Raw genomic sequence first — 25,354 nt, 5'->3', positions numbered from 1 at the left:
AATCCTGTTATGATTGCATCAGAGAAAGAGGAAACAATATTGATGTCAAAGAGAGATCTTAAATCTTTATTGTAAATCGCTTCATTAAATTGTTCTTGTAAAAATGGTCTTATCGTGTGGTTAACCACATAAAGCAAAGGACACGGAGCTCATCAGTTGCTTTTATACTATAGCATAAAGCAGTTCTTACTATTAGAGCTAACAAACTTCTATCAGTTACAACTGATCTTGAGACACAAATCTTTTTAAATATAGTGGTAAAGTTGTTACAAACCAGCACCTAACCATATTGAAGTCTATCATTCAAATATAAGGCAGGAAATGATACTGGAATAAAAGATGTCAAAACATGCAGAAAAGGTTTTTCTTCACTAAGCATCAAACAGTACAACTTTAAGAAACGGAACAAATTAGAATGCATTTCTTTCTGGGGTTTAACACCATCTTATATATCGTTCTTATTCATGTACTAGAGAAACATGGTCTAGAACAGTATTATTCAACTTTTTCAACTCAAGATTTCAACCAATTAAATACATGGTCCAAGTACTTGGTCCTAGCTTCTGAAACACGGGAAATGCTTTTCTACCGGATCTTCCTGGTAAAGCTCCTGACAGCCAAGATGGCTTCATCTAAATGAAACTCCTCTAAGTCATACACGAAGACAATGCAAATCCAAAGGCTCACTGCCATGTTAGAAAGGTAAATCAAATCACACTGCTGAGACCGGCGTTAAGATTCCTAGCATTTAATTTCAGTGATGAGCTGAATTCATATTGTTACTGGATGTGACCATATGCATACTGGTTTGTTAGGATGGATTATTTACATCTATTTGTTTTACAGGTTTTCATTGTCAAAATGCTCTACTTGTTCTAGGGAACACAGACTCCCTAGATCCAAATCCTACTGCCAAATCTGCCTGAAGTAATGCATCCTAATACTTAATGTTTTGCTGAATACAGTGAGAGAAGTGAGGCACTGGAAAAGTTTTCTATAGATGTGGTTAATGTTCTGTTCCTGGAGACGTTCAAGGAGGGGCTGGATCAGGCCCTGAGCAGCCTGATCTAGCTGTGCATGTCCCCATTCATTGCAGGGCAGTTGGACTAGATGACCTTTAAAGGTCCCTTCCTACTCTAAGGATTCTATGATTCTAAGAACAAAACAGACACAGAAATCAAAAGAACAGGTGAATAAACTCCTCAGAAATACAGGATAGAAAAAACAAATCACAAATGGCTCTTCCAACCAATGATAAGGTACCATTTAAAAATAAGCATGTTTTGATTTTCCTGTTTCTTCTGAAGCAAAAGTAGAACAGACTTATCCTCAAGTACAGACCTGAAGTAATTTCAAGTCAGTGCCTGACTTGATTTCCAAACAGTGCATTGGGAACATTGCTGTGCCATAAACAGATATATTTCCAGGTGCTAGATAGAGTCTTCATTTATCAGTACAGTTACAGAGTCACAGAATCATTACAATTGGAAGAGATCTCTACAATCATCTAGTCCAACCATCAACCATCCCCATCATGCCCACTCACTGAATCATAGAATCATTAAGGTTGGAAAAGACCTGCAAGATCACTGAACCACTGCTTCTCTATCAAAGCAGGTCCCCTCTAACTCATGATATCCAACCTTCTGCCTTGCCTGCCAGAAGGCAATTGTAGTGAGTGAAGAGGAACTGTCTAGGGCTGCATATATACATTAATTATATATTTCATAAATAATAAAAAAATCTCAAATTGAACACAGAGAATTACATATGTAAACAAACTTCAAGTTCCATTTTTCTTAATAACAGCATTATCAGCTAAGTTCTCCTCAAGCCTGAGTCTAATTGTGAATAACTTTCTTCTAACAGAAAATTTTTTCTTGGTTATGGAAGAAGAATGTCGCCTGCAAAGAGAATTCCTCATGTTAGCAACTGAGCATTATTTCCACCTTACTCTAAACCCCAGTTTCTCAAAAGAAATGTGTTAAGGTCATAAAAATGGATAACTTTCTTCTGTCAGACTTTCAGTCCCAGGGAGAGCATGTATATATATGCATATATTTATAAAAAAACAAGTTCATATATGTCTCTGTTTATGTGTGCATACTTCTTTTTTCCTAATTCCTTAGGTATCTACTGCCTTCTACTTGAAGTGATCTTTCTCCACTGAAAAAGAAAACAAAGTCCAACAAACCTGGCCCACACAATAGCTCTTTGAAGTTGCAGCTTCCTGTGGGAAGCACCAAGAATATTAAAACAAATTCGCTCTGGAACTGTACTGTCTCCTGAGAAAGGATATCAAAACAGATGCAACAGACGCAAGTACTGATTTCATGTGTATCCATCTATGCATTTCCAGGACCTGCTTGTCTCTGTGACAAGCAAAGGTCAGGCACAACAGGTGCAAATCACTTCTCCAAATGTGGGGGGACAATGCCAAGTGGTCTTCTTTGGATTCATCATCCCAATGATGAATCATCGCAATCATTCGAACAACCTTACATCGTTATGTTTACCCCACATTAAAATTTTTACAGTTTTAAATCCTGAACAAAAATTACTCTTCCAAGTTCAAATGGGAGTTGGGAATTCATTCTCTGCACTACTGGCATAAAGAATTTCTTTTCCTTGCTCTAATGAGTAAAGTTTAGTCTTTAGACTTTGAAACTCCTATAGTGGAAAGAAACAGGTTTAGTGCAAGAAAAAAAAAATTAAATATTTAATTATTATATTAGAAACAACATAGTAGAAAGGACAGAAAACTAGTTATAGGAAACCTAAAGCAAGTAAAAGATGACTTTCAGATGAAGAAAGGCATCAAAAACATGAAGAAATAAGAATTGACAAAACAAGAGAAATTAGACAGGAAGGAAGGATCTTATGTGGACATAAAATCAAAGAGCAAATAATGTGGAAAAAATGAAATACATTATATGGGGAAAGATAAATACAGAACAGGAAACAAAATAATGAAACAGGTTGTAATTTTAATAGAACTATTACAGTCATGGTTTGACTTTTCACTGCTTTTCCCATGGCTGATTTCCCATAGCAGTCAGATTTTTATTATCTCTATGGATTACTTGGGCCTTAAAAGCAAACTACAAGAAAAAATGAAAAATGAAGTTCAATTTTTTGCCATCAAGTACTGTTCTCAGACTAACTACTAAACTCTTTAAAGAGCAGATATTACAGGTAACTTACAGAACATATCTGGAAATATTATGTTCTCAAATATACGAGTGTGAATCATTATTTCCTGAAGTCCAATAGAAGGTGCTGAAACTTCACTATCCATTTCAAAACTATTATCTTCTGCTACTAAATACAAGTATTAGAGTGCCTTGTAAATATAATTACTAATATATGATCTGAGATAAAAATAATACAACAGTTCGAAAATGGGACTGAACAGAATAAAAACAGAATGAGCAAATCCCGTGTGAGAAACACATGGTGTATCAGACTATGCTTAATGCAGTCCAAAAGCCCCACCTTACCTTGAAACTACAATATTAGGAACATAAATTGCGAGTTGAATTGTCAAGATTCACATATTTTAACATAAATACATAAATTGTATGCATTTGCTAAATCCTGAATTAAAATAGCAATTTCAAAAATATAGGAATTGTGTCCAAGTGAAAAAAATGCTTCTCTACCTAAACAAAAGATAAAGATATTACATAAATATATTCGCATAGCATGCTTTCTAAAAAATAAATAATAATGCTATATTAAACTGTCACAGTAGTTTTAAAGTTTAATGAGTGTCAACATGAATGCGAAAATAATGAGAAGACAAAAAATAAACTGTTCTAACCAAAAATATTTTGAGTGTTTCACACGAGGAAATTCCTCAAAAGTTTGTGTCTTCGATTCTGAAAACTGTTTACTAGAATGTTTAATTCATAAATATATTTGGATACAGATGAGATGTAACTATATGTTAATATCTGAAAATGTTTACAGTGGAAATCAATATACTGGAATATTAGTCCTTGCATAAATTATGCTGATAACATAAGCAGGCCATGCTCAGGAAATCCACCAACTGCCCATAATATTAAGACGAATGATAAAAATGCCAAATCAAAGACCTTAATCTTTATTACAATGACCAGCAAAACTGAAATACATCTCTCACCTTTGAATCATAAGCAGATTGCTTTATTACTTCAGGTGCCATCCAAAATGGTGTTCCCACAAAGGTATTCCTCTTTATTTGTGTATCTGTTAGTTGACCTGCGACTCCAAAATCTGCTAGTTTTACCTCTCCTTGTTCAGATAGCAATACATTAGCCGCTAGAGTAAGGAAAAAGAAACAGTTGAAATTAAGAGATTTGATTCTGCAAGGGTCTTCGCTTATACTTCATGAGCTCTTCAAACATTACTAGAAAACAAAAACAGTTTACCTTTAATATCTCTGTGGATTTTCTTTTCTGAATGTAGGTAATCAAGACCTTTGAGTATCTCCCTTAGTATTGTGGCAATCTGGGTTTCATCAAGTGAGCCAGGTTCTAACTAGGAAACAAAAGAAATATTTATGTGTGTATGTATGCATTTATGAAAGGAGAAATGAAGAGACCAGAAACAGAACTGAGTATAAAAGAAATTACTCATTCTGGCATACTTTAAAACTTCCTGTTTGCTAACTTTGTAACATGAGATACAACAAAGGTTATCTGCAAACAAAAAAAAAAATAAACCCACTACAGTTCTAAACTAAGTTGTTTTATGACCAATAAAGAAATACCTCTCTAAAATGCTTTTAGAAGCTTGTAAAAGGCTCCACAAAGACACAGTTAAAAGTTATTGCTTTGTTGTGGTCATGTCATAGATACACATGGTTTGAAAAGCATCTACATTACAAACTCTTTCTTAAGATCACGCTGAACTTAGATGGGCAAACCTACAGGCCCTATATGGACCCAAATTTCAAAAGCCTGAGAAGGGAACAAAGGCATTGAAGACGCCACATTTATCAAATATCATGTCACTATGTCAGATGAGAGTTTGTGAAGCTGTCCAAAATACAACTCAAATCACTCTCCTGACAAAGCACTGAATAAGTTCTTTTTTCGTACAAAACTGAAAGTATGGGTCTGCAAATCATCGGAAAGGCCACTACCTAAAGGAAGCTTCTTAGCTAGTAGGGGCATTGTGAGATAACAAAACTGAAACTCTGACAATTTGCAAATACTCAAAATGGGGAGTGGGCAGTGCTGAGCTCTGCTCTCTGTGACAGCAACAGGGCCCAAAGGAACAGCATGGAGCTGTCAGGGGAGGGCAGCCGGGGGTTAGGGACAGGCTCTGCACCAGAAGGCGATGGGCATGGAACAGGTTGCCAGAGTTCAAAGAGAGTTTGGATTTCAGACAGAGGGTTTTCATTTTGGGCAGTCCTGTGTGAAGTCAGGAGTTGGACTCCGTGATCCCTATGGTCCCTTCCAACTGGGGATATTCTATGCTTCTACTCCAGTATTATAGTCTACCTAACAAGAGCAGCCACTGAAAAGCATTTCTGAAAATGATTAATACAAAAAATACTACTGCAAACCTCAGCTAGTAGGCAGGAGAAGAGGTAAGATTTCTTGCAATGCTGACAACATATTATTTGTTGCATTTTGGTAGCCTTACTTTCAATCTTTTTTGCTTTCGTTTAGCTTTGAAAACTTCATCCTTATAAATTATTCACCTCAGCATCAATATTACCTCAGCAAACCTAACATTTATAGAGGAAGATTTTGTTCTTAAGAGAGCAACAAACAAGCATGTATACTGCCACTCTCCGTGGCCCACAAAGATATTTTCAAGGCTTTGCTTCTGTTAGGCTGTAAATGCCAGTTCAAGAGTTGGCAACATGATATACAGCACATCTAAAAGTGTTAAGTGAACATCTGACAAAAGAGGTTATCCCAAGTGGGCAGGAAGTTGTGAAAACAGAATGTGACTGAGAATATTAGTGCTTGTCCTCTTGTCACAAACATAGCAAAATTGAAAACTAATGTATGCATAATTGCATAACATGCACTTTCTCTTGTGAGGTGTGACTTTAAAAATGTAACTGTGAGCTGGTCTTGTTCAGCCTGAAGAAATCTCCAGGGAGACCCCATTGTCCAAAGAAGTTGTGGATGCCCCATCCTAGGAGGCACTCAAGGATGGGCTGAATGGGCCCTGGGCAGCCTGACTGGTGGGTGGCAGCCCTGCCCACAGCATGGGGTTGGAGCTGGGTGGGCTTTGAGGTCCCTTCCAACGCAAACCATTCTGTGATATTCAAGCAAAAAAGGCACAAGGCTAACATGTCACGTGTACACTTCAACCGCGGAATTCAAGGTCCCCATTCAATCTTACCTCGTGCTCAGAAACATGATAAAGCATACTAGTTCTCACACCAGATTTCAGCTGAGAACCATGATGCAGGAAAACATGCAGCAGAACATGAATTCAAGATGGATGAAGCACACACAAGATGCTTCAAGTACAAACTCTTACATGATGATGTCAGTTCCGTGGCAAAATTTGTACTATCCTAGCCAACATCTTACAGATAAGTAAGTGGTCATCACACAGGTCAATGAGTAGGATTAAAAAAATATAAAGAAAATCTGAGAACATGTTTTCTTTCTTCCTACTCTTCTACATCTTTTCATAGCAGCAAGTTACAAAAGCAGTGTCTAGTTACTTCTCTGTCTAGACAACAAATCATTTTATTTTTCTTTCAGTGTATCTTTATCAGGAACGTTATCATTTTTATATAACCACAGAATTCCTTAGAATATTCCTTAAGAATACTTAGAGGACATGGAAACTAAAGGTAGAAATGAGTTCAGAAAAGTAATCACAGTTAAAACATGGCAGCTCAATTGCAGGAAGTCTACATTTAGTCGACCCTCCTCATGTTTTCAGAATGTCACAAGCAGAATTCCTCCACATTCTGCCCTTATTCTTTCACCACATTTTTTAGTTGCCTCAGATGACAACAAACTATGCTACAGGAACAGTCAAGTCTAAGCAGGAATAACAATTTTCACATACCTAAAACATGCATTCTTATTTTTATAATGCTATTTTTAAAGTCTACAACAAATACAAGATGCTGTGTTCAATTTTCATATACCCTCTTTTAATGGTTGAAGTGAATTGTCAGAATCTAGCCAAATAAAATGTAATATGCAGTTAACTTTTCGAATTATCATTCAAAATCGGATAATTTTTTGTTAATTTAGATGGTGCAATCAACGTAGTCTTCCAAATATCTCTAACTATTATCTCTATAAACTCTCTTTGTTAAACAGATTCCCTTGCAGGATTATATATAAAACTCCTTGGGGGAAGAGAAATGTAATGGATTTGGCTCACTGAAATGTACAACTTAAAAGTGTTGTCTTTTTTCTTTTTTTTCTTAACATGACCATGAAGAGTTGTGCTAGCAGAATAAAGAGACAAAAAATACTGTTTTCAGCCTCTTACATTCCTTAACTAACTGAAGATCAGCACTCTAAGATGTTTAGGTCATGATTCCAATGCTGTTTCTTAGTTTACTTCCATCTCTTGAAATAATCCATTGTGTCACATGGAAAATAATGTTTTCCTGAGATTGACAAATGCTTTTTCTTCTTTACTGAAACATCCAAATTAAAAGATTTTATTTAAGCCATCTGGTTACACTACCTTCCAACTTAAAAAGTTATAATCTCACAGTGGTAAGACCATTAACTTTCTGTTATTATTTCAACAACTATCACAGACAAATGATGCACTATGGCATTGAGTTATAACTGAAGGAAATAATTCTGTATCAACAAAAATCATATATTATTTACTCACTAGATCGAGTGCAGAGCCTCCACCCAGATATTCCATTATTATCCATAACTTTGTATCCTGCAAAACAGAAAACAACAAAAAACATATTACATTTTTTAAAAAATCAGTTACCAGTAAGTCAAAATGAGAATCATTCTATTCTTCTTGCAACAGAATCTAAAGTTTTATAATACCATTAATGTTTAGCTGTTCCTCTAAAGCACTTACAGATTATTCTTTAAGAAATCATAAAATTTTTAGTTCTTCCTGCTGAAGAATTAACTTAGTCTACCACAAGCTGCTGACACAACTGTGTGTGCTAAAATAATAATAAAAAAGTTAAAACTCTTCATCCTGTTAATCTAAATCAACAAGAGGAAAGCTAATTCACATTTACCACCAGGTAAGAATACAGACGTTACAAGTTAATTACTTCTAAATAACTGATGCATGCTCTTTAATGTCAAAGTCAAGTTCTTATCATGGTACCACTCCTGTTGTCTGCTACTAGTACTATTCTAATACAGACTGCATCAAGATAGGAAGAAATTTCTCTTTAATCCCTGCCAAGGAGTGATGCAGCAGAACAACTCTTGCCTTTATGCTGAAAGCATACAAGAACATCTTGAGCATCTAATCCAATGGTCAAAACCTCAGAACTGGGAAATGGAAGACTAGAACCAAGTCTGGACAATCATTCTGAAGCCCTGAGTAAATTATTAAGTCCCAAAAGCCACCCACCTAGTTGTTCTTATGTACTGTCCGTAGTACAGTTAGCAAAGTAATTTCTGAGACAGGAAAAAGACATGGGACACTCAATGAAAATGGAGCAGAATAAACTCCCACATTTAAAAGTTCTCATGACAGACATTCAGATTCAAAATTACATCACACAAATCATGTTTCCTTTCCTTAGTATAAAATGTCTTGATTTTATTGACTATCTTTATTCATACAGATGCAGCTAAACATTTTCTTTAATAATTTGACTTCTCCTAGACTGAATTTCATGTAAGACTCATTCTTCACTTCGCTACATTGCTTCATTTTTTGGAAAGGCAATTCTTCACTTTTCTGTCTCTATCTAATGAAGAATACAGGGAATTTTTCTCCACTAATGTTCCTGCATCTAATATATGGCAGAGAATTTTGAACGACTATGTTTAAGAAAGATGAAGCAATCTAATAAGATGCAAAGTAAGGATTATTCAAGATGACTACTACAATTTACTCACTTCAGACATAAAATTAAAACAAATTTTAAAAAGTGAAGCTACTATATTCTGAAGGAAACGTTTAATATGTGGGAATTTTTAATGCAATATATACAATACACAGTAAAAGACACTGGACCCAATCACTTCTTCCCACTGTTTGCAGCACCTTATTCCCAGGTACACTAAGCAAAGCATTAAATTCATCCAGCTTACAGTAATGCATCTTCTGTAGATAAAGGCACACAGCTTTCACCCCTTCTCTCCAATGTCACAAATCCTACCACTGAATTAGAGTTCCAACATCATCTACCATCTTTAACACAGATCCAACTCAATTCAGATACTTGCTCTTCAGGAGTCAACAAATACTTTTTGTCTAACATACGATCTTGTTAAAAATATTCTAAAAGAACTGGAACACATTTTTTTAGGGGGAAGAAAGTAAAGTTACTTTCTTCCCCCTAAATTCTACCTTATCTACATAAAGCATTTTGATAATGCTTACTTTCTGCAGAAACCACAGATGTCCAGAGAATTACTGACCACCATGAAAGAGTCCCTTAACAGTCCTGAAATACGCACTCTGCTACTAAGGGTTTTTCAGATTTTGACTTAAATACTCCATGTTCTGACAGCTCCAGAACAAGCACATATCCGAGTGGTGTCTTCCAGTAAGTCACTTCACCTTCAGAAATCTTCCTAAGCCAAATCAAAATTATTACATATATAAAATTACATATATTATATACACGTTTCCATCTGAAAACTTGCTTTCCAAAGCAATGTGAAATGCTTTGAATATTTCTATTTTATGAGCCTGCAAACGTACACGTAATAATAATTTAAGCAAAAAGACATCAGCTCTATTACTGCTTTATATTTCAACTGAAAAGCTGGGGTGGGAAAGAAAAAGGTAGGGCAAAGGAAATCCTTGATCCCATCAAAAAAGGAAAAGAGGAAGTCAAAACAAGATACATCACTATTTTTCTATTATCTCAGTTATGCAGTGGATTTAGAGAAATAACAAATCTCATTATTTCTTTTAATTGTTGGCAAAACTGAAATCAGAAATCCAGAATTAGGATAAAATACTTCTTAAAAAATGAATGTAATTTGAATTATGTAGTTGCACAGTCACATAACACAAAGCTATACAACCATGAATTACAAAAATCAGTCTTTCAATCATTGTTCATCCTTTTCATTTGTTACTGAAACCATCACCACCTGCTTGGGGGTACACATCTAAATTTACAATACAATAGTCATGAATCCAGAAAAGCAAGGAATACTACATTGTAAAATATATCTAAAACTCAGGAAAGTGTATTTTTGTCCTAATTGCATTTCCACAACTGTACTGATATCCCAGTTTGAAGCTCAGTAATAACAACTTATTACAATAACAGCATCTTTTTATTTTTGTAGCTTTAAAAAGGATCTTTGATTCCCTGTAGTTCAACCTCCACCTTGCCACAGGAACACTGCTCAACTTCAAATTTATCTATTTTTCAAGTTTTTATCGTTCATGTAATATATTCAAATAGATGAAATTGCTGTAATGAATCTTACTACCCCTTTTGACTAGTCCCAGCTGAAAATCTTTAATCTACACACATCACTTAACAAAGAAAATACAAAAAAAAAAAAAAATCACTTTTGGTGAAACAGTTTTATTCAATTGCTTAATGCATATTTTAATTTTAGAGCCACTAACCTGAATTTTATGCTTATTTTATGCTATGCACCGATGACAGCCCCCACATAAAGCACCACTGTCAATTCACTTTGATGTGCTTAGAGCAACACATCTCCCTCCTCCTAGTCCTTCCTTTCAGAGCATCTCTTACATACTCCACATTCTTATCCGACTGTCACTTTCCTTTTTAAAGCTGCAGAAATTCCTTTTTTTTTTCATGCACTTCTTTCATTCTTTAGTACATATTCCCCATTTTTCCTTTTGCAAAACACCAACATCACTACATTTTCTTCTATAGCCTAGATTAATAATTATACATTAAATAAAATCACTTCATTTTCAAAAAGAAACTACACTTACATACTCAGACTAAGAACATTAATTGTTCAATTTTAAGATCTGAAGATTAATTTTCTTATTTTAAGCCTCAGTCCCAACAAAGCATTCATTTGACTCCCAGGTACAGTGGAGCCATGGTGAGTCAGCAATCCAAATTTAGGATTACTGATCCTCTAAATGAAGGCACACGGTACATTCCCTTCTTCACAGTAGCAAAAGAGGTTTTCCTCGGATGCCATGAAACTGAGGAATAGAGCAGATTTGGAATCTAAAAGAAGTTTTCTTACAGAAAGACAGAATTTTTATAAATCCTCATCAAACTAGTTTGTTCTTCTTTTAGTTTGACTTTAACTCTGAAAACAGGCGAAGACCTTACAATAGCAGTATCTCTGATGAAGAATTCACCATTCATTTACCGTAACAGCATGAAATGACTTGTAAAATGAGTGCAGTCACAGCAGGTAAAGAACATCTCCTACCATGTGAAATCAAGGACCATCCATTTCTGTCCTAAACACAGTTATTCACCAAAAAAAATCTCCCTCTAGAGATCCAAAAGCTGATTTTAGCAGAAATCAGAGCATAAATACACAGAAACACACAATCAAAATTAAAATGTTTCTTTACGAGTCATTATGAAGTTAATAAAACATTTAATAAACACAGAGAGGCCTAGCTTCAGAGGTGCTTTGTGTTTTTATTTATTTAGCTAGCTGGAAGAACGTACACACAAATTTCTTTGGAGTGTGATATTAAACAAAAGAGATTAACTTCATGCAATCAAGCCCAGGTGTAACAAAAGTACCTAAGTCACCTTTCTTGAGGGAAGGCAGGATCACTGAGGATAAGATAATACAGAGCCATAAATGAAAAGGACCTGAAGGACTGGAAGTGACAGTACCAGCTGACCTATATAGCATTTCAGAATCTAGCTGATTCTTAGAAGAAAGATTGACTCTATGGTTCTATGATTCTGTGACTTAAGGTTGGAAAAGACCACTTAATATCATCTAGTTCAACCATCAACCCACCCCCACTATGCCCACTATGTCCCTCAGTGCCACATTTGTATGTTTCTTGGACACCTCCAGGGATGGTGACTCCATCATCACTCTGGGCAGCCCTTTCCAATACCTGATCATTCTTTTTGAGAAGAAGTTTCCCCTAATATCCACCAGAACCTCTCCTGGCACAATTCTAAGCCATTCCCTCTTGTCCTACCACTAGTTACACAAGAAAAGATGCTGAACCTCACCTCACCACAACCTCCTTTCAGGAAGTTGTAGAGCAGTGAGGTCTTCCCTGAGCCTCCTCTTCTCCAGGCTAAACAATCTCAGCTCCCTCAGTTGCACCTCATAAGACTTGTGCTCCAGACTCCCCAGCAGCCTTCCTACCCTTCTCTGAATACGCTCCAGGGCCTTAATGTTGTTGTGAGGGGCCCAAAATTGAACACAGTAATACTCTATGTGTGGCCTCACCAAAGCCAAGTACTGAGGGATGATCACTTCCTTGCTTCTGCTGGCAACACTATCTCTGACACAAACCAGGCCTTCAAGGCTACCCAGGCACACTGCTGGCTCACATTCATCTAGCTGTCAACTAACACCACCAGAACCTTCTCCTTTGAGCAGTTTTCCAGCTACTCTGTTCCAAGCATGCAGCATGGAGCAACATGAAATTGTGACCAAGGTGGAGTAGCTGCCACTTGGCTTTGTTGAAGCTCATGTAATTGGCTTCAGCCCACTGATCCAGCCCATCCAGACCCCTCTGTAAGGCCTTCCTACTCTTAGGCAGATCAATACATCCTCCCAGTGTGGTGTCATCTGCAAACTCACTGAGGGTGCACTCAATCCTCCCATCCAGATCATCAATAAGGATATTAAACAGGACCCACCCCTATACTGACCCCTGGGGAAAAAAAAAAGAGTCAATTAATGCAGTTGGAAAACAACACAACAGCAAGCACCACTTTGTATTCTAAGTGAGACAAGAAAGAATATTTTCCACTTAAAATTCACAGTATGTAATTAGCAATAGGATAATAGTTATCTATAAATACCCACAAAATCCTTTTACTGAAGGCTTGTTTTGTTCTGGAGACGAAGCATCTGCACATTCCACTCAGAATCAGTATTCACAAACGTTCTAACGTCATCGATCACAGATCAAAATAAACAGAAACTAGAAATTGCTAACAAAAATAAGAACTAGCTTAGGTCAATCTACATATACTAAAAGTTTAACTATCACTGGATTAGTAGAAAAAACTACAGTATTGGAATGCAGAGACAAAACAGCTTGAACAGAAGGACCTCAACTAATCTGGAGAAGACAAGCTAGTTACAAAACTGGTATGCACTGATCAACAGATGTTTTGTTCAATAAAAAATTCGGTTTAACTTCCACGTGCTAAAGTTATACAGGTCAGAAAGACAGACATATTTCAGCACAGGTACAAATTCAGTATTTATTTTCATACCGATTCTCCAGCAAAAGAAACCAGATTAGAAGTACCTTAAGATACACAACCCGTACAATAGAATAACCTCTCTAAATTGCATTCCTTCTACAGATTGTTACACTCCTCGTGGAGATTTGCCTTTTGTTAACTTGTCATGTAAAACTACCAAGGTAAGTCTGACATCTGTACAAGAAGAGTTTTCTCAAACACTTGCTGTTTCTGAGACAGATGATTTAACAAGCAGGATTCAGCGTTCGTGGATCTCATGTGCTGCACCAAATGTAAGCTACCTTGCCTCTGACTCCCCATTTTGGAAGGAAAGAAGGATTTTTACAGACACTTTACACCTGTGTTTTTAATTATGTATCTGAAGTCCATGATGCCCAGCAAAGCCACCAGGTGGCACGAACATATACTGCCAGAGGCGCTTTCTCTCAACATCCCTCAGCAAAGGTACTGCCCCAAAATAAGCTGTGCAATCAACCCACCAAATGAAGAAGCACAAAATCACCTATCAGAAATGAATCTGAAAATATTTGGCAAACCCTTCATAAAAAAGAGGAAGAGATGATTAACCAAAAAAATACATTCTATTTCCTCACAATCATCAGGTTCACCTTCAGGCATCTTTTTATTCATTCACCATATCCTTTGATCAGTATCAGGTCACTGTAGCATCCCCGGTTTTGTTACACAACATGAAGAGCAGTCACGCCCTGCCAGGCATTAGAATTCTCATTAACTGTTAACTCATCTGTGAGCACATATGCAAAAATAATGTACAGATCAATGAGGAAATTAAAAAAAAAAAAAAAAAAGTAGGATGCCATAAATGTTGCATTGATTCAGCAACAAGAAATAGTATTTACCTATTTGTGGCGCTTGATTCCCTCAGACAAGTTAAAACCATTTCACAAGCAACAAATGTCAACAACCCTCTGAAATCTGAATATGTGTATTGTATGAGCATCAAGACCTCCAAAACACTGCATTCTAGAGCTTAAGCTCTAAGGAAAGAACATGACACATACTTAAAAGAAAACTGTTTTGGCTGTCAGATAGAAGGCACCTCTACATTAAAGTATTAGAATTCGATTCTTGAAACACCTCAGTATTTGCAGTCTTACTAGTTGTTAGTTGACTTCCATTTCTAGATGCTCAGAACAGCTGTACAACAGGTACAATTTGTAAACAGAGAGCTCTTCAGCAGTACAAGATGGATATAGATGCTATTCAGCAAATACATGGCTTTGGCAACAAATACATACAGCTCTACTTCACGGCCTCAATTCATGTGATACCTAGAATAGTTACAAATATGCTCCACACATACTATCGGTTCCGTTAAAATCAAACCAGAACTTGAAACAGTGAACATGATAGTATGTACTATTGGTTATCTGGTGAAAGTTCTCCAGCCTCACCATGGAATCAAGAATTCCACCATCATTCCAACGCTCCCTTACAGGCATACGCAGTCTTCTCATTCACTTCATCCTTCACTAAAATCCTCCTCGGACAATATACTCTTCTGCTCATGTTCTTCCATCTAATTCCACCTCACATCACAACACGAGCTTTTACAGGTTGCTCTCTTGTTTTATCAAAGGCAATGTTGCTTGTTTAGGTCATCAGATTTCGCCAGAAAATAAAAAAATGAAACAACCAACAACCACTACCTGTCGTATTACCTAACGATACCAATACCTAAGGAACCTGAATGTCAGATGGCATGTAAAACACTACAAGTTGACTCAGAAGAACAAAAGAAACCATTCTGTGAGAGAACAGGGCCAGTGACACACGGATTGCCTCAGACATCAAAGATAACCACTGGATAAATCAACGGGATTAATAACTCTTTTGACAAATGAAATGGATGCGACCAAAATAGAAATTACTGATCACAAAATAAAGTTATCTGCGCTGGACTGTGAACACCGTGGGCACTCAATTCTCTGATGTGTTAAATCATGGAATCATTAACGTTGGAAAAGACCTCTAAGATCATCAAGTCCAACTATCAGAGAGAAACACAAACTTTTATTGAATAAGTCCTCTTGCTGTACATGCGTGGGGCTGCGTGCCATGGCCAGGGTGACCTGATGGGGCTCATGGGACGACGTGGCTACGGCTCTGGTGACAGGTATGAAACACCAATGCCAAGCACATTGGAGATGTGGGGAAGGGAGTGGGCAGGGGCACTGGGAAAAGCCCAGAAACTTGTGCCTGGGCTGGAGCACGTGCTGCAGGTGAGGACGGCTCATCGTGATGACCCGTCTGTGGACTGCGGGTGGCATCGCTGTGACATGGCCAGTGATGTCCCCAAGTGAAGGTGACGCCCAACAGCTTGGCCAAGCCATGCTTTGAGACATCTCCAGGCAACACACTGTGACTCCATAGTGCACGCTGGCTTTATTGCGGGTGCAGCGGCTCAGCCCACCAGTTCGTGCCTGGCCTCCGACCGAGCGTGTGTGCGAGGACTGGAGTGCGGAAAGGGCGAGCTTTGGTGCTTGGAACGTGCTCTGGGTGCTGTTCGCGCAGCTCCCAGTGGCCGTCTCAGAGCCATCTGTTCTTTACCCCGACCCTGCTTGAGCAGGCAGACGGGACATCCTAGAGAGGCGCGTGCAGAAGCATAGGTAGGCGGCACGGGGACTGGCGGCGGGGGGGACACCCTGAGGGACCCGTCCCAGGCCGGTGTGTGACTAACGCCTCTCGTCCTCTTCCAGCGTGACACCTGCTGCTGCAGCGCCAGTGCTGGGGAGCGCGTTGCCATCTCCCGCTCCCCCTGGCCCACCGCAACTGGTGGAAGCATGGAGGCAGAGTTAGACACCCGCTGCCCCGTGTGCCTGGACAACTGGGACAGCGCGGCATACGCCATGCCGTGCTGCCACCAGTTCTGCTTTCCCTGCATCCAGCGGTGGACGAGCACCAGGCCACAGTGCCCGCTTTGCAAACGGGATGTGAAGTCCATCATTCACACGGTGCAAGCGGACGACAACTATCAGGAGCTGGTGGTCAGACCACCTGCAGAGGCATCCATTGCCACTCGGAGCCCTGCAGTCCGCCAGGCAGCAGCCTGGCCCGCAGTGCCCACGCGTCCTGTGGGCGGCCTCTCACCTGCCACCTGGGCTTCCCTCTTCAGGGAGCACCCGGCCCTGCTGCGGCCCCTGCGCTCCTGGCTGCGCCAGAAGCTGCGCCGCATCCTGGGCACCGAGGAGCCACAAGCAAACACACTGCTACACAGTGTCATCTGGGCCCTGCTCCTCGTAGGCTTGGCGGAGGGGATCTTGATAGAAATGCTGGATCCCGACCTGCACGGCCACACGGTGACCTTTGTGCGGCAGTTCATCGCCTTCGCCGTGCAGAGGTGCGCCAGGGCGGCTCATCGCTTGCTGGGCCTCCGTGTCCCCCCTACTGCTGGGGCACAGGAGGCCGCTACATCACAGCCCAGAGCTGCCGCACCAGAGGAGGCACCTGTCCCTGGCCCAGCACCCTCCAGCAGCCCTGCCAGCTCTAACAGGGACGAAATGCTGGGCAGGACAACAGAAGAGTTCGATGGGCATCCCAGCCGCCCACATTCCAACCCTGCAACTGTCACCACGGAGCAGGCAGCGCCTCACGAGGAGCCAGAAGAGACTGTGGCAGGGCCTTCTGGCACCAGCCCACCTGAGGGGACCCGGCGAGCCCCAAAGAGGAAGGCCAGCGACTCACAGGCCTCAGCGTCACCAAAGAAGAGGCCACCCCGCCGGCCGGAATAGAAGAGTGGTGGAGCTGATGAGGCTGGGGCCAGGCACCACCTGGGACACACCCTGGCCCCAATGGACCCATGTCATCAGTGTCCAATTCCTTTGTGGAAATAAAATACAAAGACTGAAAACAACAACAAAAAAATGTGTTCGTGGTGGTTGTTGCTTCCCCATCCTTGAAGCCCTCTCCCCTTTTTCCTACAGCCATGCCACTGCTGGCACTGCTGCATTCCTAGCAGGAACCCCACGCGCTTCAGAAAGGGGAAGGGCAAATTTCTGCACCTGGGGAGGAACATCCTCAACCCAGCTACAGCTGGGGGTAGCCAGCTGGAGCAGACCTGGGAGTCCTGCTGGACACCAGGCTGAACCAGCAAGGAGCCCAGGCTGCCTTCGTGAATGCTGTCCTGGGCTGCGTGAGGCCGGGTGCTACCGGCAGGTGAAGGGCGGTTATCCTGCGCCTCTGCTCAGCTCTGAGGAGGCCACAGCTGGAGCGCTGGGCCCAGAGCTGGGCTCCCCAGCGCAAGGGATAATAACCAAGTTCTTCCCACTGTGAGTGGACAATTCAATTCTACCACTTCAGATCCAGGCTGTGGGTGCCCCATCCCTGGAGGCATCCAAGGCCAGGCTGGATGTGGCTCTGGGCAGCCTGGTCTACTGGTTGGCAACCCTGCATATAGCAGGGGGTGGAAACTACATTATCTCTGCGCTTCTTTTCAACCCAGGCCATTCTCTGATTCTATGATTCTGTCATTCGATGACTCTATGACTCCATGTCTGCACAACTGCTGTTAAGTAGGGACCCAGATACTTTCTCTTTCACAGGCTTTTGAAACGTCTTTACAGAAGACAAAACCAGGGAAAAGTCTCTCACTGCCTATTCACACCACATTCCGAGGACAACGGTTTAAGAACATGCTCGTTCTTAAAATCAGCAGTACGTACTATTGGTTTTCCTGCATATCTGGTGAACACAAAGTTCTCCAGCCTCACCATGGAATCAAGAATTCCACCATCATTCCAACGCTCCCTTACAGGCATACGCAGTCTTCTCATTCACTTCATCCTTCACTAAAATCCTCCTCGGACAATATACTCTTCTGCTCATGTTCTTCCATCTAATTCCACCTCACATCACAACACGAGCTTTTACAGGTTGCTCTCTTGTTTTATCAAAGGCAATGTTGCTTGTTTAGGTCATCAGATTTCGCCAGAAAATAAAAAAATGAAACAACCAACAACCACTACCTGTCGTATTACCTAACGATACCAATACCTAAGGAACCTGAATGTCAGATGGCATGTAAAACACTACAAGTTGACTCAGAAGAACAAAAGAAACCATTCTGTGAGAGAACAGGGCCAGTGACACACGGATTGCCTCAGACATCAAAGATAACCACTGGATAAATCAACGGGATTAATAACTCTTTTGACAAATGAAATGGATGCGACCAAAATAGAAATTACTGATCACAAAATAAAGTTATCTGCGCTGGACTGTGAACACCGTGGGCACTCAATTCTCTGATGTGTTAAATCATGGAATCATTAACGTTGGAAAAGACCTCTAAGATCATCAAGTCCAACTATCAGAGAGAAACACAAACTTTTATTGAATAAGTCCTCTTGCTGTACATGCGTGGGGCTGCGTGCCATGGCCAGGGTGACCTGATGGGGCTCATGGGACGACGTGGCTACGGCTCTGGTGACAGGTATGAAACACCAATGCCAAGCACATTGGAGATGTGGGGAAGGGAGTGGGCAGGGGCACTGGGAAAAGCCCAGAAACTTGTGCCTGGGCTGGAGCACGTGCTGCAGGTGAGGACGGCTCATCGTGATGACCCGTCTGTGGACTGCGGGTGGCATCGCTGTGACATGGCCAGTGATGTCCCCAAGTGAAGGTGACGCCCAACAGCTTGGCCAAGCCATGCTTTGAGACATCTCCAGGCAACACACTGTGACTCCATAGTGCACGCTGGCTTTATTGCGGGTGCAGCGGCTCAGCCCACCAGTTCGTGCCTGGCCTCCGACCGAGCGTGTGTGCGAGGACTGGAGTGCGGAAAGGGCGAGCTTTGGTGCTGGAACGTGCTCTGGGTGCTGTTCGCGCAGCTCCCAGTGGCCGTCTCAGAGCCATCTGTTCTTTACCCCGACCCTGCTTGAGCAGGCAGACGGGACATCCTAGAGAGGCGCGTGCAGAAGCATAGGTAGGCGGCACGGGGACTGGCGGCGGGGGGGACACCCTGAGGGACCCGTCCCAGGCCGGTGTGTGACTAACGCCTCTCGTCCTCTTCCAGCGTGACACCTGCTGCTGCAGCGCCAGTGCTGGGGAGCGCGTTGCCATCTCCCGCTCCCCCTGGCCCACCGCAACTGGTGGAAGCATGGAGGCAGAGTTAGACACCCGCTGCCCCGTGTGCCTGGACAACTGGGACAGCGCGGCATACGCCATGCCGTGCTGCCACCAGTTCTGCTTTCCCTGCATCCAGCGGTGGACGAGCACCAGGCCACAGTGCCCGCTTTGCAAACGGGATGTGAAGTCCATCATTCACACGGTGCAAGCGGACGACAACTATCAGGAGCTGGTGGTCAGACCACCTGCAGAGGCATCCATTGCCACTCGGAGCCCTGCAGTCCGCCAGGCAGCAGCCTGGCCCGCAGTGCCCACGCGTCCTGTGGGCGGCCTCTCACCTGCCACCTGGGCTTCCCTCTTCAGGGAGCACCCGGCCCTGCTGCGGCCCCTGCGCTCCTGGCTGCGCCAGAAGCTGCGCCGCATCCTGGGCACCGAGGAGCCACAAGCAAACACACTGCTACACAGTGTCATCTGGGCCCTGCTCCTCGTAGGCTTGGCGGAGGGGATCTTGATAGAAATGCTGGATCCCGACCTGCACGGCCACACGGTGACCTTTGTGCGGCAGTTCATCGCCTTCGCCGTGCAGAGGTGCGCCAGGGCGGCTCATCGCTTGCTGGGCCTCCGTGTCCCCCCTACTGCTGGGGCACAGGAGGCCGCTACATCACAGCCCAGAGCTGCCGCACCAGAGGAGGCACCTGTCCCTGGCCCAGCACCCTCCAGCAGCCCTGCCAGCTCTAACAGGGACGAAATGCTGGGCAGGACAACAGAAGAGTTCGATGGGCATCCCAGCCGCCCACATTCCAACCCTGCAACTGTCACCACGGAGCAGGCAGCGCCTCACGAGGAGCCAGAAGAGACTGTGGCAGGGCCTTCTGGCACCAGCCCACCTGAGGGGACCCGGCGAGCCCCAAAGAGGAAGGCCAGCGACTCACAGGCCTCAGCGTCACCAAAGAAGAGGCCACCCCGCCGGCCGGAATAGAAGAGTGGTGGAGCTGATGAGGCTGGGGCCAGGCACCACCTGGGACACACCCTGGCCCCAATGGACCCATGTCATCAGTGTCCAATTCCTTTGTGGAAATAAAATACAAAGACTGAAAACAACAACAAAAAAATGTGTTCGTGGTGGTTGTTGCTTCCCCATCCTTGAAGCCCTCTCCCCTTTTTCCTACAGCCATGCCACTGCTGGCACTGCTGCATTCCTAGCAGGAACCCCACGCGCTTCAGAAAGGGGAAGGGCAAATTTCTGCACCTGGGGAGGAACATCCTCAACCCAGCTACAGCTGGGGGTAGCCAGCTGGAGCAGACCTGGGAGTCCTGCTGGACACCAGGCTGAACCAGCAAGGAGCCCAGGCTGCCTTCGTGAATGCTGTCCTGGGCTGCGTGAGGCCGGGTGCTACCGGCAGGTGAAGGGCGGTTATCCTGCGCCTCTGCTCAGCTCTGAGGAGGCCACAGCTGGAGCGCTGGGCCCAGAGCTGGGCTCCCCAGCGCAAGGGATAATAACCAAGTTCTTCCCACTGTGAGTGGACAATTCAATTCTACCACTTCAGATCCAGGCTGTGGGTGCCCCATCCCTGGAGGCATCCAAGGCCAGGCTGGATGTGGCTCTGGGCAGCCTGGTCTACTGGTTGGCAACCCTGCATATAGCAGGGGGTGGAAACTACATTATCTCTGCGCTTCTTTTCAACCCAGGCCATTCTCTGATTCTATGATTCTGTCATTCGATGACTCTATGACTCCATGTCTGCACAACTGCTGTTAAGTAGGGACCCAGATACTTTCTCTTTCACAGGCTTTTGAAACGTCTTTACAGAAGACAAAACCAGGGAAAAGTCTCTCACTGCCTATTCACACCACATTCCGAGGACAACGGTTTAAGAACATGCTCGTTCTTAAAATCAGCAGTACGTACTATTGGTTTTCCTGCATATCTGGTGAACACAAAGTTCTCCAGCCTCACCATGGAATCAAGAATTCCACCATCATTCCAACGCTCCCTTACAGGCATACGCAGTCTTCTCATTCACTTCATCCTTCACTAAAATCCTCCTCGGACAATATACTCTTCTGCTCATGTTCTTCCATCTAATTCCACCTCACATCACAACACGAGCTTTTACAGGTTGCTCTCTTGTTTTATCAAAGGCAATGTTGCTTGTTTAGGTCATCAGATTTCGCCAGAAAATAAAAAAATGAAACAACCAACAACCACTACCTGTCGTATTACCTAACGATACCAATACCTAAGGAACCTGAATGTCAGATGGCATGTAAAACACTACAAGTTGACTCAGAAGAACAAAAGAAACCATTCTGTGAGAGAACAGGGCCAGTGACACACGGATTGCCTCAGACATCAAAGATAACCACTGGATAAATCAACGGGATTAATAACTCTTTTGACAAATGAAATGGATGCGACCAAAATAGAAATTACTGATCACAAAATAAAGTTATCTGCGCTGGACTGTGAACACCGTGGGCACTCAATTCTCTGATGTGTTAAATCATGGAATCATTAACGTTGGAAAAGACCTCTAAGATCATCAAGTCCAACTATCAGAGAGAAACACAAACTTTTATTGAATAAGTCCTCTTGCTGTACATGCGTGGGGCTGCGTGCCATGGCCAGGGTGACCTGATGGGGCTCATGGGACGACGTGGCTACGGCTCTGGTGACAGGTATGAAACACCAATGCCAAGCACATTGGAGATGTGGGGAAGGGAGTGGGCAGGGGCACTGGGAAAAGCCCAGAAACTTGTGCCTGGGCTGGAGCACGTGCTGCAGGTGAGGACGGCTCATCGTGATGACCCGTCTGTGGACTGCGGGTGGCATCGCTGTGACATGGCCAGTGATGTCCCCAAGTGAAGGTGACGCCCAACAGCTTGGCCAAGCCATGCTTTGAGACATCTCCAGGCAACACACTGTGACTCCATAGTGCACGCTGGCTTTATTGCGGGTGCAGCGGCTCAGCCCACCAGTTCGTGCCTGGCCTCCGACCGAGCGTGTGTGCGAGGACTGGAGTGCGGAAAGGGCGAGCTTTGGTGCTGGAACGTGCTCTGGGTGCTGTTCGCGCAGCTCCCAGTGGCCGTCTCAGAGCCATCTGTTCTTTACCCCGACCCTGCTTGAGCAGGCAGACGGGACATCCTAGAGAGGCGCGTGCAGAAGCATAGGTAGGCGGCACGGGGACTGGCGGCGGGGGGGACACCCTGAGGGACCCGTCCCAGGCCGGTGTGTGACTAACGCCTCTCGTCCTCTTCCAGCGTGACACCTGCTGCTGCAGCGCCAGTGCTGGGGAGCGCGTTGCCATCTCCCGCTCCCCCTGGCCCACCGCAACTGGTGGAAGCATGGAGGCAGAGTTAGACACCCGCTGCCCCGTGTGCCTGGACAACTGGGACAGCGCGGCATACGCCATGCCGTGCTGCCACCAGTTCTGCTTTCCCTGCATCCAGCGGTGGACGAGCACCAGGCCACAGTGCCCGCTTTGCAAACGGGATGTGAAGTCCATCATTCACACGGTGCAAGCGGACGACAACTATCAGGAGCTGGTGGTCAGACCACCTGCAGAGGCATCCATTGCCACTCGGAGCCCTGCAGTCCGCCAGGCAGCAGCCTGGCCCGCAGTGCCCACGCGTCCTGTGGGCGGCCTCTCACCTGCCACCTGGGCTTCCCTCTTCAGGGAGCACCCGGCCCTGCTGCGGCCCCTGCGCTCCTGGCTGCGCCAGAAGCTGCGCCGCATCCTGGGCACCGAGGAGCCACAAGCAAACACACTGCTACACAGTGTCATCTGGGCCCTGCTCCTCGTAGGCTTGGCGGAGGGGATCTTGATAGAAATGCTGGATCCCGACCTGCACGGCCACACGGTGACCTTTGTGCGGCAGTTCATCGCCTTCGCCGTGCAGAGGTGCGCCAGGGCGGTTCATCGCTTGCTGGGCCTCCGTGTCCCCCCTACTGCTGGGGCACAGGAGGCCGCTACATCACAGCCCAGAGCTGCCGCACCAGAGGAGGCACCTGTCCCTGGCCCAGCACCCTCCAGCAGCCCTGCCAGCTCTAACAGGGACGAAATGCTGGGCAGGACAACAGAAGAGTTCGATGGGCATCCCAGCCGCCCACATTCCAACCCTGCAACTGTCACCACGGAGCAGGCAGCGCCTCACGAGGAGCCAGAAGAGACTGTGGCAGGGCCTTCTGGCACCAGCCCACCTGAGGGGACCCGGCGAGCCCCAAAGAGGAAGGCCAGCGACTCACAGGCCTCAGCGTCACCAAAGAAGAGGCCACCCCGCCGGCCGGAATAGAAGAGTGGTGGAGCTGATGAGGCTGGGGCCAGGCACCACCTGGGACACACCCTGGCCCCAATGGACCCATGTCATCAGTGTCCAATTCCTTTGTGGAAATAAAATACAAAGACTGAAAACAACAACAAAAAAATGTGTTCGTGGTGGTTGTTGCTTCCCCATCCTTGAAGCCCTCTCCCCTTTTTCCTACAGCCATGCCACTGCTGGCACTGCTGCATTCCTAGCAGGAACCCCACGCGCTTCAGAAAGGGGAAGGGCAAATTTCTGCACCTGGGGAGGAACATCCTCAACCCAGCTACAGCTGGGGGTAGCCAGCTGGAGCAGACCTGGGAGTCCTGCTGGACACCAGGCTGAACCAGCAAGGAGCCCAGGCTGCCTTCGTGAATGCTGTCCTGGGCTGCGTGAGGCCGGGTGCTACCGGCAGGTGAAGGGCGGTTATCCTGCGCCTCTGCTCAGCTCTGAGGAGGCCACAGCTGGAGCGCTGGGCCCAGAGCTGGGCTCCCCAGCGCAAGGGATAATAACCAAGTTCTTCCCACTGTGAGTGGACAATTCAATTCTACCACTTCAGATCCAGGCTGTGGGTGCCCCATCCCTGGAGGCATCCAAGGCCAGGCTGGATGTGGCTCTGGGCAGCCTGGTCTACTGGTTGGCAACCCTGCATATAGCAGGGGGTGGAAACTACATTATCTCTGCGCTTCTTTTCAACCCAGGCCATTCTCTGATTCTATGATTCTGTCATTCGATGACTCTATGACTCCATGTCTGCACAACTGCTGTTAAGTAGGGACCCAGATACTTTCTCTTTCACAGGCTTTTGAAACGTCTTTACAGAAGACAAAACCAGGGAAAAGTCTCTCACTGCCTATTCACACCACATTCCGAGGACAACGGTTTAAGAACATGCTCGTTCTTAAAATCAGCAGTACGTACTATTGGTTTTCCTGCATATCTGGTGAACACAAAGTTCTCCAGCCTCACCATGGAATCAAGAATTCCACCATCATTCCAACGCTCCCTTACAGGCATACGCAGTCTTCTCATTCACTTCATCCTTCACTAAAATCCTCCTCGGACAATATACTCTTCTGCTCATGTTCTTCCATCTAATTCCACCTCACATCACAACACGAGCTTTTACAGGTTGCTCTCTTGTTTTATCAAAGGCAATGTTGCTTGTTTAGGTCATCAGATTTCGCCAGAAAATAAAAAAATGAAACAACCAACAACCACTACCTGTCGTATTACCTAACGATACCAATACCTAAGGAACCTGAATGTCAGATGGCATGTAAAACACTACAAGTTGACTCAGAAGAACAAAAGAAACCATTCTGTGAGAGAACAGGGCCAGTGACACACGGATTGCCTCAGACATCAAAGATAACCACTGGATAAATCAACAGGATTAATAACTCTTTTGACAAATGAAATGGATGCGACCAA

At 44.1% G+C, this 25,354-nt stretch overlaps 4 protein-coding genes across 9 annotated transcripts in view; 3 read left to right on the top strand and 1 right to left on the bottom strand.

Annotated features, from left to right (window-relative positions):
* STK24 (serine/threonine kinase 24) overlaps positions 1-25,354 on the bottom strand; it is a 112,785-nt gene that overhangs the window by 11,501 nt on the left and 75,930 nt on the right. For 4 of the 6 annotated variants that reach the window (XM_085215605.1, XM_085215607.1, XM_085215608.1 and 1 more), the window contains 3 exons: positions 7,828-7,884; positions 4,416-4,520; positions 4,148-4,305 (listed from right to left, as the gene is read on the bottom strand). In XM_085215605.1, coding sequence (XP_085071731.1) covers positions 4,148-4,305; positions 4,416-4,520; positions 7,828-7,884 — 320 coding nt within the window. Of the gene's footprint in view, positions 1-4,147; positions 4,306-4,415; positions 4,525-7,827; positions 7,885-25,354 lie in introns of all 6 variants that reach the window. The other 2 variants (XM_085215603.1, XM_085215604.1) reach the window with 1 other exon arrangement.
* LOC109365595 (uncharacterized) lies at positions 16,259-17,283 on the top strand. Its single transcript, XM_085215596.1, has one exon. The coding sequence runs from the start codon at positions 16,336-16,338 to the stop codon at positions 17,281-17,283; it is 948 nt and encodes a 315-aa protein (XP_085071722.1). The 5' UTR covers positions 16,259-16,335.
* LOC146545665 (uncharacterized) lies at positions 19,573-20,597 on the top strand. The gene has a single exon (XM_085215595.1). It carries the CDS (start codon positions 19,650-19,652, stop codon positions 20,595-20,597), a length of 948 nt encoding a protein of 315 aa, XP_085071721.1. The 5' UTR covers positions 19,573-19,649.
* LOC146545664 (uncharacterized) lies at positions 22,964-23,911 on the top strand. The gene has a single exon (XM_085215594.1). The coding sequence runs from the start codon at positions 22,964-22,966 to the stop codon at positions 23,909-23,911; it is 948 nt and encodes a 315-aa protein (XP_085071720.1).

Source organism: Meleagris gallopavo, chromosome 1 (assembly GCF_905368555.1).
Source record: "Meleagris gallopavo chromosome 1, MGAL_WU_HG_1.1, whole genome shotgun sequence".
In the NCBI taxonomy this organism is placed as follows: domain Eukaryota; kingdom Metazoa; phylum Chordata; class Aves; order Galliformes; family Phasianidae; genus Meleagris; species Meleagris gallopavo.
The sequence above is the reverse complement of the archived record's forward strand: the minus strand, read 5'-3'. Positions and strand labels throughout refer to the sequence as shown.

What these genes read in the sequence shown, in the direction of transcription:
- LOC109365595 (XM_085215596.1), top strand. Translation starts at nt 16,336, where the DNA reads ATGGAGGCAGAGTTAGACACCCGCTGCCCCGTGTGCCTGGACAACTGG.
- LOC146545665 (XM_085215595.1), top strand. Translation starts at nt 19,650, where the DNA reads ATGGAGGCAGAGTTAGACACCCGCTGCCCCGTGTGCCTGGACAACTGG.
- LOC146545664 (XM_085215594.1), top strand. Translation starts at nt 22,964, where the DNA reads ATGGAGGCAGAGTTAGACACCCGCTGCCCCGTGTGCCTGGACAACTGG.